The sequence below is a fragment of the Parus major genome, chromosome 2 (assembly GCF_001522545.3).
Source record: "Parus major isolate Abel chromosome 2, Parus_major1.1, whole genome shotgun sequence".
NCBI classification, from domain to species: Eukaryota; Metazoa; Chordata; class Aves; order Passeriformes; family Paridae; genus Parus; species Parus major.
Window position 1 is genome coordinate 109775013 of NC_031769.1, and position 17507 is coordinate 109792519.

The window sequence follows — 17507 nt, forward strand, 5'->3', positions numbered from 1 at the left end:
TGTCTTCTAAATCCCCTCTCTAAGAATCTAAATTTTGTCTACATTCCCTATAATTTCATGTAGTAGAGAATGTGGGCTAGCTATGCCTAGGCCACCTGGCTAATCAGCTATCACTAGACACCACATACAAGATTTTCCTCATGTTCATTTAGTGTCTCTTCCAAGCCATGGATGTCCACAGAGTAATAAACAATTTCTTTGTATTTTTGATTTTTATCCATCTTTCACTTTTTGCACCAAAGTTAACAGGGGTGAGAATGAAGATTTTTTCATAGCTTAGAAGATTTAAGAAGATTCAGGTCCCTATATCCCATGGCTTTTACTAAGGACTCACTAAATGAGACTTTTTCCAGAATAATAGTGTAGTTTTAAGAACAACAACCTCATCCAAATAAATAAACTAACCATTTATAAAAAAGCCCCAAGGAACTGGTTATATGGAATAAACTGAAAAATGTGTTTAGCTGCAATGTTCCAATACTAGAGGGTTAAGATACACAGAACTCACTTAAGTTATATATATATATATATTTATAGTGTATGTTTAACATCTGATTACTTAGGTCCATATGAAAATCTGAGCACCTTCCTTTCTTAAATTTATGCACCACCATGATATACAATAATTTTAAAGTAAACAGGGAAACCAGACTTATCATTAAAGCACTCACTGATGAAGCTACGTGCTTACAGTGTTTTCAAAACATCACAAACATGCTGAATTAAGACCACAAAAAAGTTTAGGATAGCACCCACTTCAACGCAAGTTATCCTCTGATTTGAGTCTTCCACCTCTCTCCTGGGCTCAATGTTACATGGTAAGCGAACTCTGGAGGAGCAGTATCAGAAGAAAACAACAGCTATTAAAATTTCCTAATGCAGTGTAGGATTAGTGAGGTTGTAGGTGTTGAGAACAACTGAAGGAGGGCTGAAGCCTGAGTCATGGCAGAGCAGCACAGGAATAGGAACCCCACGAGAACCCACAAAACCACCCGCTCTGCTGAGGAGTCGCACTGCCCACCTGCACCTCCTCCTTCAAATAAGCACCCCCATGACTTCAAAACCAGATTTTTGTGAGACCCAGCAAGACAGCCACCACGACCAGAAAGCCCTTGGGTAAAAGGCTGTGCACAAACCTCCTCCGCCTGCTCTGTCTTTCGATGCTCTCAGCCCAGGCTCGCTCCAGGTGACAACGCAGCGCACACCGCTTCCCTTCCCGCATGCTCCCACCTTCCCGGCCTCTTAGGACTGGGCTTCTGCTCTGCCCCTCCCAGGCACTAAGCGTGCCCTGCCCTGTGCTAGAACCCTCCGTGAAGGCGTGTTTCCACCCACCCCAATGGCGACTCTCTCCCCCAGGGCAGCTGCTGCCCTCCTTTTACTCCTTTATAGATGGAGTGGTGAACAGGCGGTGCTAGGAGGTTTGTCATCCTGTGAACCGGGGAAATGCTGTAGCTGGGTCTCCTCCTGATGCATGAGGCAGCTGTTGGGATGGCAGGTAAGTGTTCTAAAGAAAAGCCACCAACCTGCCCGGTGGGCAGCTCTTCTGTCCCTGAAGCTGCCTTCTGTATCTCCAGGGGGAAAAGATAATGCTGGAAAGAGCAGATTTTTATCCTAGTTTTCCCAATGCAATGGCTGTAAGTAGCAGGAATTATCAGCTGAGTGTGTACACCTTTAAATGGACCAAAATATTATTTTCATAATGTAAATTCATGATTAGGTTTACGCTCATGCATTTTCCTAGGCATTGCTTTGAGGGTGGAGGTTGAAAACTAATTCTAAAAGATGTACATAATATGCATTTAAGGAGGACAGAATTTCCATTTTCCAGCCAAATTCCTGATAGTTTCTAACAGCTGAGAATGCAACTTCTGAATAATTTGGGTATGCAATATATCTTTCTCTGTCACTTTCTGAGGTTTGGTGGGGTTTTGTTTTTTTTTTTTGGTTTTTTGGGGTTTTTTGTTTGTTTTTTAAGGAGATTATAGAACATAAGGGCTATTTGCAACTGTAAAAGCTATTTCTGTCTTGTTAACAATCTCAGCTTCTGCACTTTTGACACCAAGCATCAGGTTAACTGTTAGCAAAAAAAGGCAGTTTTAGCAGTAAATGGTAATAGCCACCTTTGGTTTATCCAGCCAGCAGCCTTGGTGAAACTGTGTAGGCTAATGTGCTCTTCCTCAGTTCCTTGGAGTCTCTGAAGTTTTGGCAATAACCCATCTCCTGTGTGTTTATAACCTTTCTATTTTTGTGCATTGCTAGATACTTTTCCTGAAAAAAGTAAAATAAGGAAAACCAGAAATTCATTGATTTCTTTCAACAAGAGCTGAGCTATTTTTATGTAGCTTTTGAGTTCTTCTTTTGCTAAATGTTAGAAAAATTACAGCTGCTTCAACACTTCTCAAGTAAGTAAAAGGCTATGAAAAAATGTTAATAGTGTTAGACAACTTAAAACAAGATCAGTGCAGAATCTCGAGTTGTTTACCAGTCCTTTAGGATCATAGCAGCATTTGAATTGTTAGAAGTCATCTCTAAGCAACTTCCTCTGAAGAAAGCTTTATTTTCTCTGAAGATAAGGACAAAAATAAGGTGGTTTTTTTTGTTGTTGTTTTTTGTTGTTTTGTTAATCCAAAGACTTGACCAGGAAGTTAATCAGGAATGCCTGGTCTAAATATGTTCCTTGTCATCACAGCTAAATAATGCAATAATGAGTGTTGGTTAGCTAACTCACTCTAAATTCCTAGAGATGATCAAGTAAGGAGGTGCTTTTAGGCCCAGATGAGCATCCAAGGTGGTTCATGCTGCATAAATAAGATCATGGGAAAAAAAAAAAAAAGTGCCTGACTTCAGCTGAATTTTGTAGTTTTCCACCTAGTGGTTTCAATAGAAAACCTGCTGAAGTGCTGGTGGATGTTCTAGCAGCTGACATAGAAAATTGAATTATTTACATGGCAAAGATCTCTCCTTACTTCACAAGTGTTACATCATTTTCACACTGTTTTTAATTTTTTTAGCATTCTAGAAATACTGAAAATCTATACACAGTTTATCAATCAATCTCTCCTCCCCCAAAAAAATCTAGGCTTTAACTCTGACAGGACTAGTTTTAGTATTTTAAATAAACAAAAAAAAACCCCAACTAACCAATCAAAAAATCAGGTATAGCTTAAACATACAGCTGGCCATAAATCCAGGGTAATTTGATACCTGATTATTACTCTCACTAGTACCATTAGTGCTCTTAGAACTGACAGCTATATTCTTTCTGAATACCATTATTCTTTTCTCCCCCTTCCTATTTTCTTGTGGTTAGCACTGTCAAAAAATTGTAGCAAATCAATGCTCAAGCTTGTGAAGCTCGAAGTGAATGTTGCCACATAAAGACAGTGGCTTAGTTTCAGTTATTCCTAGTCTGTCTTTCCTTCTGCCAAAGAATCCAGCTCCAGGAACAACTGGATGTGCATGTACAGTATCTCCAAGGCATTCATCACATGTCAGGGCTAAGGTATATAAAATGATTCAGCATCTCCAAAAGTCAGTAAATGATGTAAAAACAAGCCAGGCCGGTTAGAAACCAGTCAGGTGGTGATCTTACCTCCACTCATGTTCTGATTTGATTTCTTCTTGGCCTGGCTTAAACTTGATGGATGAGTAACTTCTGCCATCTGTGGAGTGAGAAATGTGGCCTGGCTTAGCAAGGAGCCGTTGTCTGGTTTAGTGCCGACACAGTGATGGAACAACCTCCTCTGTAAATTAGGATGTTCAAGCAACAGTCAGAAAATCTCTGGGTGGCAGATTATGGGTTATATAATTTGTCTGTATGTGCAAGAGCAGAGAGAGCTTATGGAGAAGAGCACAAGGGAACACTGCCGTGGCAAATCAGGTGAAGTTCATAAATTCTGTTCACCCTACAGAAAGCTAGAGCCAAACCCAGTTCTCTTGCTTGGTGTATCACTTTATGTTTCAAAGAGATACCTGAGTGGACTCTATGGTTAAAATAAGTAGGGAAAAGATGTAAAGTGGAGCTCAGCCACTTTGGTTGGTTCAGCTCAAAAAACCTGGGTTGATCAAGTTATGTGTATGTGAAAGTTGTTACAGGTGTGTTCACATTATTTTTAGTATCAGAAATAGAGTGGCCAGCAAGAACATGGCAGTGATTGTCACCCTGTACTGAGCACTGGTGAGGCCTCACCTTGAGTGCCATGTTCAGCTCTGGGTCCCTCACTTCAAGAAGGATATTGAGGTGCTGGGGTGTGTCCAGAGGAAGACAATAGAGCTGGTGAAGGGTCTGGAGCACATTTCCTAGTGAGGAGCAGCTGAGGGAGCTGCAGTCACAGAGAAGAGGAAGCTCAGGGAAGACCTGATCACTCTCCACAGCCACCTGAAAGGAGGCTGTAGCCAGATGAGGGTCAGACTCTTCCCCCATGCATCTAGGGATAGGACAAGAGGACGCAGTCATAAAATATGCCAGGGGAGGTTTAGTTTGGACATCACAAAGAATTTCTTCACAGAAGAGTGAAGAATTGGAATGGGCTGCCCAGGGAGGTGGTGGAGTCACTGACCCTGGGGGTGTTTAAGGAAAGACTGGATGTAGCACTTAATGCCATGGTCTAGCTAACATGGCGGTGGTGTTAAAGGCAGAAATTAAAGTCGATGATCTCTGAGGTCTTTTCCCACCTAGCTGATCCCGTGATTCTGTGAAGCAGAAGCGAGGAGGCTGGGGGAAGGAAATGATGGAAGAGCACGCAGCCGGTGGCAGGGGATTTTGGAAGGCCATGGGAAGGGGTCTGTGGAAGTAGAGAGGGCTGTCCCGAGGGAGCAGCGGAGCAAACGCGAGGAGCCGAGGCCCAGGGTCCGTGAGGGAGTGCAGCTGCAGGGGCCACGACGGGAGCTGGGGGGACGGGCACGGGGCGGCCCCTGCAGCCGGGGCACCGCAGCTCCGGGGCGGCCGCGCCATCGCTGCTCCCTGGCGGGCCCCGGCCCCGGCCCCGGGGGTTTGGGTGCTGTCTGGGGCGGGGGCTGTGGGTGCAGTTTGGGGGGGGGGAGATAAGGACCGGCCCCCAGGGCCGTGGGTGCAGTTTGCGGGGGCTGTACATCATCACGATCCCTGCCTACGACATAAACTTTATGCTGCGTATCAAGTCACGTGAGCACCGGTGGGTTAATTTCTCAAAAAAACAGTGTTTTAAGGCTGTTAAAAGTAATGTATTAATTACAGGGAAGTGCATTTGGCGAGGTAATAAATAAGAAAAATACAGATCTGCTTTATTTTCGCTTGACACTCTCTCCTCAGAGAAGCCAGACATGTTCCAAAAAGATGTATGTGTGCCTACATACATATTTATATGACAAGATGTGTGTGTGCATATATATATATATTTATATATGCACCCACACATATGTGTAAGTTTTGACTGTAAAACTCTGTTTCATTCATATGCATATAACATTTTTTTCCCTTCATTAAGTGTTTCCTGAACCAGTCTTTACATGTTCATGCCCTGAAAATTGGAAAGAACGTGGGTTTCTTTGTTGAATTTGGAACAGTTGCTCAATAAAAGTTGCGCTTTTTTTGGTTGGTTTTTTCCCTAAAAATACACATTTGCTTTCTTTTAAGAAACTTGATCTTTCTGAGAGCTTCTTGTATGCAGCCAGCTAAATAACAAAGGCTTGTGTCATAAAAGGATGAATAAGATTATTCTGGTAGCGTACATGCCGAAGGATGTGTCCCATGATTGCAACTCTGGGCTGCAGTCAATTGTTGGTGAGTAGAAAGAATGACTCAGCAAGAAACAACGAATTTATAATGAAATGTAGTTGTGTTGTGTTTTTTTGTAAGTTTGGAGTGTGGATGTCCAAGTCGTGAATTTTTTTTTTCAGGTGGGGAATTAGCTCAAATGGTAGAGCGCTCGCTTAGCATGCGAGAGGTAGCGGGATCGATGCCCGCATTCTCCAGTGTTTTCAGTACTGATGTCATTATAAACCACTCAGCAGCCTTTAAAATTATTTTCCTACTTACACTTAATTTTTTTTTGTATAATGGTGTACAGAAGCCTGAAAGAACTGTAAATTTTAAAAAAAAAAGCATATTGATTTAAGTATTTCAGTTTTTCATTTCAAAATCAGATGTTCTTTTGCATAGAGGAAGTAAAAAAAATACAATCTTTGCAAGAAATAATCAAATTCACTGACCTCTTAATACAATAAAAAATGACATCTAAAAATTATTGAGAAAAGGAAATTAAGAGTTTTTTTGACAGGTCCTTAAGTATTTGGTTAATGATTTCATTTGTTAGTTAAGTATTATATATATATATATATATATATATTTATAATAGTGTGTAGTGAACAAAATTTTGTATTCATGCTTTGAATAAGACTCATTGTTTCTCCTCTATTTTGGTTGTATAGGCTGGTTATTAGAAAGAGTGGGCTAGAACATTTTACAGTTCTTTTGCACCTGGTGGCAAGATAGTGCCTTTTGCTTGTGAATTTTCACAGCTCTGAAATACCATGGAAATTATCTCTCCAAATCTATGCTTCTACATTTCCATGCTTCATGAGGGTGGGTTTTTTTGTTTGTTTGTTTAGTGGTTTATTTGGTTTTGTTTTTTTTTTTTAAATTCTGATTTTATTTTCTTACTTGCTCATTCAGATATATTGCTTGTACTTTCAGTTTGAGATAGCATGAGGAAATGAGCAGAATGTGCTTTTTACACAGCATGAATTTGTGCAGTTAGGATCTTGGGAGTGCACAGAAACAGGAACCAAAAGTTATTAATTAGGCTCCATGTTAAGGGAGGAGGAGAAAGCCTGCTTCATGGATGTACAAGTAGCACCTGTGAAGAAAGTAAGGGAGATCTTCCTTTGACATGACAAGACCATGACAATAAAGGAATTAACTTCTGGATAGAATGGGATAGAAATTGCATTTGCTTATTTCTCTTGTATTCTCCAAGTACTGGAGAGCAAAGAGGAACTGTGACTGTGAGGCTGCTTGATGTCTCTTAAAATTAAGTCTAATGGAGAGAAAAGCATTATGGTCTTGTCATGAGTCCCTTTTGGACTCAGATAATAATTTAAATGTCTGTTTGCTTGGAATGAGACTATTCAGTAGTCTTCTGTGTGATTATTATTGCTTCTGTGTTTTCTGTGTTTCTGTTGCTGCATAATACCTGACACTTTCTATGCTTTTAAAGGGAATGAATTATATTGTTCTTCTTGGCTGATCAAATGCAAGTTGTGCACTGATGGAATGAGGGAATTTGGTGGGGCTCTTTTCAGGTGCAGTCTGCAATCACTTGAAAAGCTGAAAGCTCTCAGGACTAATGACTTTTCATTACATTTATGCCCAGCTTCCTACATTGGAGCGCTTCTGTCTATTAGGGCTTGTAAACACTGGAAAAGCTTACTTCTAATTTTTTTGGTGTAAATATGAATGGAAGTAAGAAGTTTTTGCTCATCCCATGTGGTGTTTTACATCTTTATTTTTTAGGTAAACTATCCTGTGAAGAATTTACAGGATTGAGAGACAAGGGTCCTGGCTTTCAGAAGAACTACTACCTGTGGAAGTATACTATTTGTTATTGGGTAAGTATTTCCCAGAGCCCCATGTCAAAGGAGTCACCACTCTGGGTCTGCCTGTGCTTTCTGAGTCAGAAATTGCATAGAGATATTCTGTGTAAAGAACCATGAGGGAATTGAGGTTTATTTGATTTTTTATTATTCTTATTACTATTACCACTCATACTTTACACTATGGTCCTCTGTAATATCATGCTTAAATCAGTTACACAAGGTAGTTACCAATTCTGAATAATAATTTGTATTAAACTTGCTGGAAGATATTGCTATGTCTTTGTTTGTTGGAGTCTGCAAATAGGAAATAATTATTCCTTAGTTGTCTTTTATCAATACCTTGCTCCAGATACTACTTAGAAAATCTTTAGGCTGAGGTGGAGCTTGGGGACTGTCATACGGCAACTCTGGAGACAGTGTTGGACAACATGAGGGGCATCTGTAGAATCTGCACTCAACAATTACAACTCTGTGAAACTCTTAAATAAAACTATTTCACAACATGATTGTGGAACATTTGTTTTCTGAGCTGAGGACACTGCTATTCTGATTTTTCTCTTGATGGGTACAGTGTGATATTTGACAATAAAATTTATGAAAGTTTTTTTTTTCTGAAATGACTACCAATACCTTATTTTGACCAAGTTGTAATCAGAAGTGGTATTTTGAACTCTCTTTGGAGAGTGAGAGGTGAGTTCAGTACCGTGTGTAAGCACTCAGAACCATGAAACACAAACCATCGTTTGTGTTGGCCAGGACCTTGAAGATCATCTTGTTCCAGCCCTTCTGCCATGGGCAGGGACACATTCTTCCAAAGGAGGTAGCTCTAAGCACCATCACATCCAAGCTTTGTCACAGCTTCTCTGTGCAACCTGTTCCACTGCCTCACCACCCCCGCAATAAAGAATTTCTTACTAATACTGAGCCTAAACCTGCCCTGTCTCAGTTTAAGGCTGTACCCCCTGTGCTATGACTGCATACCCTTGTGAAAAGTCACTCTCCAGCTTTTTTCTAGGCCCTTTTTTGGATACTGGGAAGCTGCTTTTGCTGGGGCCACCTTTCCTGTAGGCTGAACAACCCCAGATCTCTCATCCTGTTTGAAAGGAAAGGAGGTTACACCTTTAACATGTGTTCAGCTTCCAGTTGTCAGTATTTTTCCTCTCAAATTCACTCTTGAAAAAAATTACATTTTTTCCTAGTAAACTTTGCCCAATATAAGAAGGGTGAAATAAAATAATTTTTAGAGTCATTGAGCAGAGGTGTCATTACCTAGGCCAGCGACCTGATGCCTATTTTACATTTTGGGCCATGTTTTATTTCCTGTGGTTACAGTAAGTATTGCAGTAATTTGTTACTGCTAAATGGAAGCGTTGACATCTAGTGGATGGGTCTGGACACAGATGGACTACTGTGAGACTCACGGAATACAAGTGGGCTTTGGTTTGGTGAGCCTACGGCTCTATTTCTGTCATGTCTCAAGACATGCAGGTGTGCTGTTCATTGTTAGCACAGAATCACCTAAAAAAAGGATTAATCATTAAAAAAAAAAATGCACAGGCATTGAGTGGCCACTATGCTTCTTTCTGACCTTAGAGCTGAGCAGATTTTATCTTAATGCAAGTAGGAGCCTGGTTACATTATGGATGGACCACAGTGGACAAGGCTTGTGTAGTGGTCTCTTAACAGCCCTCCTGCACATGCTCTTGGTTCCAAAAAACAGGAGAACAACTCTTTTTTTTTTTTTTTTTTTTTTTTTTTTCTGTTCAAGGCCACAATATTTACTACAGTGATGCTACAGTAGGGGAGAATTTTTCGAAATATTCTGACTTTTTTTTCAGTATTGTTGCTACTTTGACAAAAATACTGAAATAGGCTACACAAGACAATCCCTATAATCAGCTTGTTGACAACAGAAACCTCCATAGATCATTGAAATACAGCTTAAGGAAGTTTCATTGTGTTGGAAAAGTTTACTTCTAATTATTTTGGTGCAAATATTGAAAGTCCTGCTTCTTTCTATTGTTACAAAACACTGGTCAAAACTAGTAACTTGATAAAAGAAAATAGAAATCAATGGAAGAACTAAAAACTATTCTAGATTTATCATTTTCATGTATGCAGAGATAGCAAAAACGGTATTAGGCTAAAATGAACAAAACATAAATGCAGGGAGGCAGAGCATTTTATGTATGAGGGTGGGTATTGTGCTGTGCAGGGCCAGGAGTTGGACTCCGTGGTCTTTGTGGGTCCCTTCCAACTCAACATACTCTTGTGATTTGAGTCCTCACTGGGGAAGAGATTTCAGGTTAGCTGGAAGAAAAACATATTGCATTGTGGCTCTTTCTGATCTCTGTCAGAAGTTTGTGAATGAGTTTAACTCTATAAGCTGTAAAGGAAAAAAACCTGAGTGTTATTTATAAAATAGGATGTCAAGAACAGGATGTGGGGGTTGTCAGCGGTTAGCAAGGTGTGTGTGTGACTGTCTTTTCTGTTAGAGACTGCTGCTAGCAGCAGCCCTGTGCTCGGGCTGCAAGTCCTGCTGGGAATCCCACATTGCAGTGAGCCTGGCACAGGTTTAGGGATGTGTCCCCTTCCAGATGTGTTTGCCTGCAGGTTGCTTTGGAGTGCGTTTCCCTCATGTCCACATGAATGCTGCCAGGGCCCTTCTGGATTGTTCCTGAGCCTGCTGCAAGGGCTGTTCAGCATTCTGCCAGGGGAGCTGCCTTCTCCTACCTGTCTATGGGTCCCTGGCCCGGCGCAGGTTGTGGTTCCCAGGTAGGATGTGCAAGGTGCTACCGCAGCAGCCTCAGCTGAGCTCGGCATTGGCTCCTGGGGAAGGGCCTGGGACTTGAGTTTTGTAATTGACTTCTGCATGTGAAGAAACATTTGGCAACATGGCTAGACATTTGTAGTATTAATTTTCCAGTTCTTATGCTACTGAATGTCAAATATTTCAGCCTTCGAAACTATCACATAATTTTGAGAAGCTAACTCTAATAAGCACCTCTTTGATTCTGGCATTTCTGTGGTTTTTAAGTTTTTATCTGTATTCTTTCCTTTTATGCCTTTGGCACTTTTTTTTATTATTTCTTTTTTTTTTTTTTTTTTTTTTTTCTCCAGAGACCCTTCCGAATCTAAGTGTCTTGTTTGAAGCCAAGCTGAGAAAAACAACAAAAAAATTAAGTGAAGCTTCACTGCTGTGTGCCTGCTTCCTTATTTCTAGATGTTGGGGTGCAGGCTGAGCAGAGGTGGCAGGGTAGGGATGCAGCCACGTGAAATTGCTTCCCAGGTGTCAGCCCGCACGGGAGCAGACACAGAGGGTGCCTGTAGAGAGACGCGCATGGACAGGGGCTGGCGAGAAGGATACAGAGAGAGGAGAGCACGCCGGGTCAGCTCGCTGCCGAGGGCTGCCGAGGGCTCCCGGGGGAGCAGCCCCGGGCTGGCTCCTGGGCTGGCTCCCGGGCCGGGGGCGCGCCTCGGCTGCCGGCCCCGCCCCCTGCCCCGCCCTGCCCCGCGCGCTCCCGCGCTCCAGGGATGCGCCTCGTCCTTCCTGGCGGGAAGTGACGGAGCCGCTCCGAGGGAAGTGACGCGCGAGGCGTGCGGGCCCGGACCGGTGTGGGGGGGGCTCGGACAAGATGGCCGGATCCACAGGTCTGTGAGGGGGGGCTCGGTGGGCCCGGGAGAGCGGGAGAGCGGCGCGCTGGGCTCGTGCTGGGGAGGCGCCCCCGCAAGGGCCCGGGGCGGGTCTCCTTTCTCCGGGATGGGCGGGAGAGCTGCCTCCGACGGGAGAGCCCCGAGTGGGGAGGAGTTGTCTTCTGACAGGGGGGAAAGGGAAGCTGCAGGGGCGCCGGGACAGGTTATCACAGAATCCCAGGTTCACTTAGGTTGGAAGAGACCTCTGAGATCATCGAGTCCAACCTGTGACCGAACAGCACCTTGTCAATTAGACCACAGCACCGAGTGCCACGTCCAGTCTTTCCTGAAGCACCTCCAGGGACGGTGACTCCACCACCTCCCTGGGCAGCCCCTTCCAATGTCTAACGTGAAGAAATTCCCCCTAATTCACTTATGCCCCGAGGCCGATCCCTTCCTTCCGTGGGGCAGCGACATCCTTGTGAGAGCCCGGCCTGGGGGTGCGTGATGGGAGACAGGGCTCCGAGTGCCGGGGGAGGGAAGAACTGACCTGCCAGGAGAAAGCAATGGATGGACAGATGCTGGTGTACGTGAGGAAGGGAGGAGAGGTTGTTAGCCTGGCTAAAATGCTGCAGGAAAGAAAGATTTGTACTGAAGATTTGTCTCAGTACTGGATGAACATAGAGGACGTGGTATAGTGGTATATAAAATAAAGGATTGTCTGTGTCCCCTTTTTATTTGGGAGAGAGGGGCTTAGTCCTGTGCTGTGTTTTGGGACAAAGGTACTTCACTTTGGTAGCATAGTGGGAAAGGAGGAGTGGAGCTCTCCTCCCTATGGCATCCATTAGAGCCAAAGGGTCTCTCTTACAGGCAAATTCAGGGGAAAGGGCTGGCAGGCATCCCACAAAGCCCGTCTCAAACCATCACACCCTGTGCAGAGCATTGGCGTGGCAGAACATTGTGAAAAGTGGTGGCAAAGAAAAGGACAAGAATATTGCTTCAAGTACTAAATGTAGAAGCACAGTTATACTGTCTCAGTTTCATTTCATGAGAGGCTTGAAATACAAAAAGACCTTTCTCCCCGTGTTAAAACATGAAGTCTTCAGGGGCTTGTTTCCACTTCTGTCACCCCTGAGACTTTATAACTGGGATTGATGGACCTCAGGATAGGGGAATTAATTGATTTCAGCAGCTAGTCTAGGATGAATGTTGGCCACTAATTTATTTCTGCTGCCAATCCACTGGATCATTGAGAGATTGGGACTATAACAAAACATAAGAAGCATCTGTATATTTAAAGTGGTCTTGGTACTTTGCTGTTGATTCTGTGAGGAAAGCTTGGGCAGGTTCTGGGTTTTTTTTTAGAGGAGGGAAGAGTCATCTCCAGTTGGTCATACATTTGGGGAGGTGGGATCTCCAGAATGGAATTATGATAAAGTTGCAACAAACTGAGTTATGAAGTAGCTTTTGCAACTGTGTGGAAGAGCAGTCCAAAAAGATAGCTGTTGCCTATGATAAACAGAGCTAAAATGGATATATGTTATATATATTAGGGAAACCCAAGTATTTTCTCATCTGGGAAGTACTGAATTTTATTTTGCTAGGATTCTTTTTTACTTTTTTCCCTGTTGTCTAAATTTAAAAGGGTTTTATTATGGAGCAGCACTGAAAGACTTCATCTTATGTCTAGACTCTCACTGGAGATTTCCTGTAATACACTATGAGGTAAAGTTTGTTTAGGTCATGTATTGAGTACTGGCACTTGGCATTCAACTTGGCTAATGTAGAATATCAGTTACTAAAACTTTTTGTAGTGAAAAAAGCCATTTTCTTCCTACTTCAGCCCTACAAGAATAAATATTTTTGATTGAACTTTGATGGTTTCACTACTGTAAGTGTTCTTTGCAGTCTTACAAAGAGTTATTTTAAAATCTCATATATAGTTAGTTAGGGGGGTTGTTTTTGACTAAGAAATGCAGCCACACTTAAAGTTCATAAAAAGCAGGAGATGTAGGAAACTTTTAATATGTGTGACTGCTCCAGACAATGTAAAGGGCCAGTACTGCATGTACGCCTTGTTGAAGAAATTAAATTAAACTAATTTGTTGTAGTAAAATGGAGCAAGCAGGCTGAATCATCAACAAAACTGCTGGGAAAATTAGTCAGGCTTCTAAAACAACATATCCTTGTGGAGGAAATACTGTGACTTTTTATTGGTACACACATGGGATGGGGGGGTGTTTGTTTTGTTCTTTCCACATAGTATGCAAAAATTCAGACTTCACCCAGAACTGCTCTTGCCAGGAACCTGTGTTATAATCATTTGTGGAGGAGGGAAGGGAATGGTTTTCTATAGACTTAACTTTGTTGTAGACTTAAGATTTAAATCTGTCTAGCTCTATGACTTTATTCTGCTCTTTCTATAAAGTTCAACTTCATAATTATTTATTTCAGAAAAGAAATATAAATGTTTTGATTGCATGAAGTCTAGGAATGAAATTCTAGCCCCAAGGAAGTCAACAGCAAAGCTTTTACTAAGGTCGACTGTTTTACTTTTATCCCAGAAATTCCTTTCCTGGGATTGCTAATTCTGTAGCAATCATGTAACAAATTATGTGCATTTAACAGCAGAGAATTTAGTTTGAGAATTGCTGTTCTTTAATGTGTGTCAAAGAAATTGTATATATATCACTGTTACATTGCTGTTCAATAAGTATCTTACCTGCTTTCTAAAATCACTTGTAATGAGTAAATTTTAGGTGTAGATACTGCATGTGCTAGAAATGGATATTTGTAAGCTGCCATTTGATCTGAAATTGCGACTCCTTCTGGAGCTGAAGCTGGATCTAGATTATTTGTGTGGGTACTGCTGCAGGTCTGGAGTTAAACAAGTCAATTTTTTAGAGAAGAGAGCAGCTATATATAATAATACATAATCATCCAGTTTCATATTGCTTAGCTAGAGATTCAGTCTGTTAATGTGTTTGAAAATACATAGTAGAAGATGTAAATAAACACAGTTTCAAGTTAAAAGAAATAATTCACTCAGGCATACCGTTTAAACATCTCTTGTGTATCTCGAGAAATAGAAACAGATAAAAAATGTCATTATAAGGAGTAAATTCAGGAGTTAATTTCTGCATTTTGAAAATTTGTGTTTCACTTAATATTACCTTATATAGAAGGCTATACATCTATCTAAAAAGAAAATGTTTCCTAAAGGCATTGATGATGTCACTAAGTGATTAGAATTTATGTGGGAAAATATGAGAATTAAGGCAGCAGTGTCAAATATGCTGCTGTAACTATGGGCTGCTAATGCTTTTGTCTCCTTCCTCTTCAACTGAGAGCTTCAGTAGCTTGGGGGAGGGTAGATAGGGCTGAGTTAATAAAAATTGCCCTTGGTTTGTTGAAGCTGGGTGCTTAGGGAAGAAAAATTGACTGATCTACAGTCAAAATTATATGAGATTCCTGATTTACTTCTAGTATGTAGTCTTGAGCAAGCTTTTTTGAAAGTGTGTTTGAAGCTCTGTGGCTAGATCCCTGTGAAATATTTTTTTCCTGGAAAATCCATAATTTAATATCCTGTTATTCTACTCTGTAAGGATGAAACAGCTTCATTGTGTAACCTAAGTTGCCCATGCAAAAATGTCCTTCCCTTTGATTTTATAGATGATTGATTCTGTGAGTAGAAGTGGCACAATGCTCGTCAGTGCCTTATTTTAATAACTTTGTATTTTACTTCTATTTGCAAATGTTTGGTGATTGTGGAAGCAGTCCTAAGTGTGCATGACCAGCAGTAAGGAAGCTGGTATTAAAAGTGATGGGCTGGAAGCGGTCTTGAGTGTGTTCTAGACTCCCTGAGGTGTGAAGTAAGCACTGAGTGTGCCATTCCTAATGGATGGGGCTGTTGTTGTTGGTTTTCATTTATTTTGCTTTGAAAGCTGAGATTTTTTTTCTTCCTCTCTTAAAATTCTCAATTGCAAGATATTCTATAATGTGAGATATATTGCAATACTTTCTCTTAACTGCCTTGAAACGCTTCTCTTCTTTGTTCCAAATCGAGCTGATGTCTGTCTGTTCTGTGCTTAGTAGGGTAAAGATTTATATCCTGTATAGGAGACACCTAGATATTAAGAGTCATTCAGAGCAGTAATAAGAAGATACATTCATCAGTGGGTTGTAGAAACAATGATATAAAGACCATTTTTTCCATGTAGGAGATGTGATATAATTTAAACTTAGTGTCTAGAAAACTCTGCACAGGTAGGCTTCTCTTTTCCTCTGACCTGTTGAATGTTCATTTCCTTACTCTTTTTTCTCCTTGTTGAGGAAATAGTTGACTGTTTTCTATCCATTGTGTTCTGCCTTGAAGGATATCCCTTGAAGGGACTCCCTCCCATTTTCTTTTTTATGCCTTCACCATATTGTTCATTTATCCAGAACTGGCCCAAGAAAACAATTTAAAAGCTTTTTAGAATTTTACAGGTGTCAAAGTTTGTTCTGTGTAAGCTCTGTAAGCACAGACTTCTTGAAGATGCAAGTAATCAAACAAAACAAAAGAAGTAAAATACTGTGTTCCATGAGGCAGCAAGTACTCTGTGTGGAGCATTTTTCCATCCTGTCCTATGCACAAGGAATTGCAACTATGATTGTTCTGCCTCCTTAAAAACATCTTGACAAACCACAGATAAATTCGGCTGGGTTAAGAAAAATTTAGATTACAAATGACTTTTAAACTATACATAGACCATCAGTTCTTTCCAACTTTGGGGCATATATAGGCAAGATTCTCTGTTTCTTCTCAGAGCTTTGCCTGTATCATTTTCCTGTCTTTGTTTCTGGTGTTTTATAACTTTGTCTTTAAATACAAACCTACTTATGTCTTGCTGCCACAATAGCTGTGTAAGAGTGTTCTCACAGCAAAGCAACTTCCTCTGCAATAAAAAAGTGGCCTACTTTATAATCTTCTGTTTGTTTAAGAGCTTGTTTGAAATTCAGGGATGTTATCAGACATAGTATTGAAGCCTATTACCTAAACTATTCTGGAAAAGTTTAGCCTGTACAATAGAGTTTCAGGAAGCTATGCCTTTCAGCAGTTGGAGGCAGATGGTCCATACTATAAACCTAAGCATGCATGAGAAGACTTCTCATCTAAGAATTAGATTTCCAAGTCTTATGAGTAGTTGGTGGAATTGAATTACATACATATTTGTTAGTGTTTGTGTTTTGCCTTATGGAAGATTTTTCCAGAGGCAGTGTTAAATACATGCTGTGAAACAGTTCACCCTCTTTTTGTTAACAGACCTTTCCTCTCTCTTGTCCCTATTGTTTTTATCTACTATTATCTCTTCTGTTATCTTTTATTATTTTCTGCACTACTAACTCTTTTTATCTACACTATAGCTCATATTTCATCTTGACTGAAATTGAATGTAAAGTACTACATCAGCTATTCCTGTTAGGTTTTGTTGCCTTGTCTCAGTTATCCTGTGGGAACCTCAGCACAGACCATGGAATGACAAGAAAGTGCTGTGGGGAAAGTGTTCAAAGTAGCCTTGATTTAAGTATTTGGAAGGGTTTTACTATACACTGTTCTGCCCAAAGAATGTTTTTCTTTGTATTTGTCATTTGAATACACTAATGAGATATAATTCAAACAATATTTTGAATTGAATCACTGCAGAAACTTATGATTGTGAAGCTGTCAGACTGGTTCTGAATAACATGAGCTTCTGGTTTACAGCGTTTTCAAAAATGTGTGATGATTTAAGTCTGTGGCTCTAAACCATTTCTAGTTAGCATTTTGGAAGGAGTGGAATCTTCAACACTTAGAACTTCAGAGCTCTACAGTCTTTATTTTAGAAGGATGAGATGCTTCAACTAGATTTAAAAAATAGTCAGAAAAATAATACATTCAGTATGCTCTTTTAAAAAGTTCTTGCATTAGGCATATTTAACAGCATAGAGAAAAAGATCACTTCCCTCCATTGTGTTTGTGACTATTCATAAAGCATAATATTCATAAGCATGTTTGCAATTTGCTTGAGTAAACCAAAACATTTTGCCCAATACATATAAAAGGAATGTCCTTTATTCAGTACATTCACAGTAAAATGTCAGTTTTGTTCATATAACTTAAAATTTTTCCAGAGAAGGAATTGTAAATTTTCTTTCTTCTCATTGAAATGGAGTGTGTGATCATGTAAATATTAAATAATTTGAACTTTTGAGTACCACAGCACATAGAAAATAGCAGGCTGAAGTATGACTCACAAAAATAATGTAGGAAAATAATT

The 17507-nt window shown here is 40.7% G+C and overlaps 1 protein-coding gene, 1 long non-coding RNA gene and 1 other non-coding gene across 4 annotated transcripts in view; all 3 read left to right on the forward strand.

Moving 5' to 3' along the window:
• Positions 1–374: 374 nt before the first annotated feature.
• Positions 375–8103, forward strand: LOC117243942. Of its 2 annotated transcripts, none has more exons than XR_004496085.1 (4): positions 375–4849; positions 5615–5761; positions 7493–7587; positions 7925–8103. It is a non-coding gene; the product is annotated as an uncharacterized LOC117243942 (long non-coding RNA). The 2 variants fall into 2 exon arrangements; XR_004496084.1 differs by lacking the exon at positions 375–4849 and adding an exon at positions 5044–5153.
• Positions 5880–5952, forward strand: TRNAA-AGC. The gene has a single exon. It is a non-coding gene; the product is annotated as a tRNA-Ala (tRNA).
• Positions 8104–11118: 3015 nt separating the features above from the next.
• The window catches only part of UBE2V2 (ubiquitin conjugating enzyme E2 V2), a 28257-nt gene continuing 21868 nt past the window's right edge, over positions 11119–17507 (forward strand). The window contains exon 1 of the mRNA XM_015619114.2: positions 11119–11226. Coding sequence (XP_015474600.1) covers positions 11211–11226 — 16 coding nt within the window. The 5' untranslated portion in view covers positions 11119–11210. The remainder of the gene's footprint in view (positions 11227–17507) is intronic.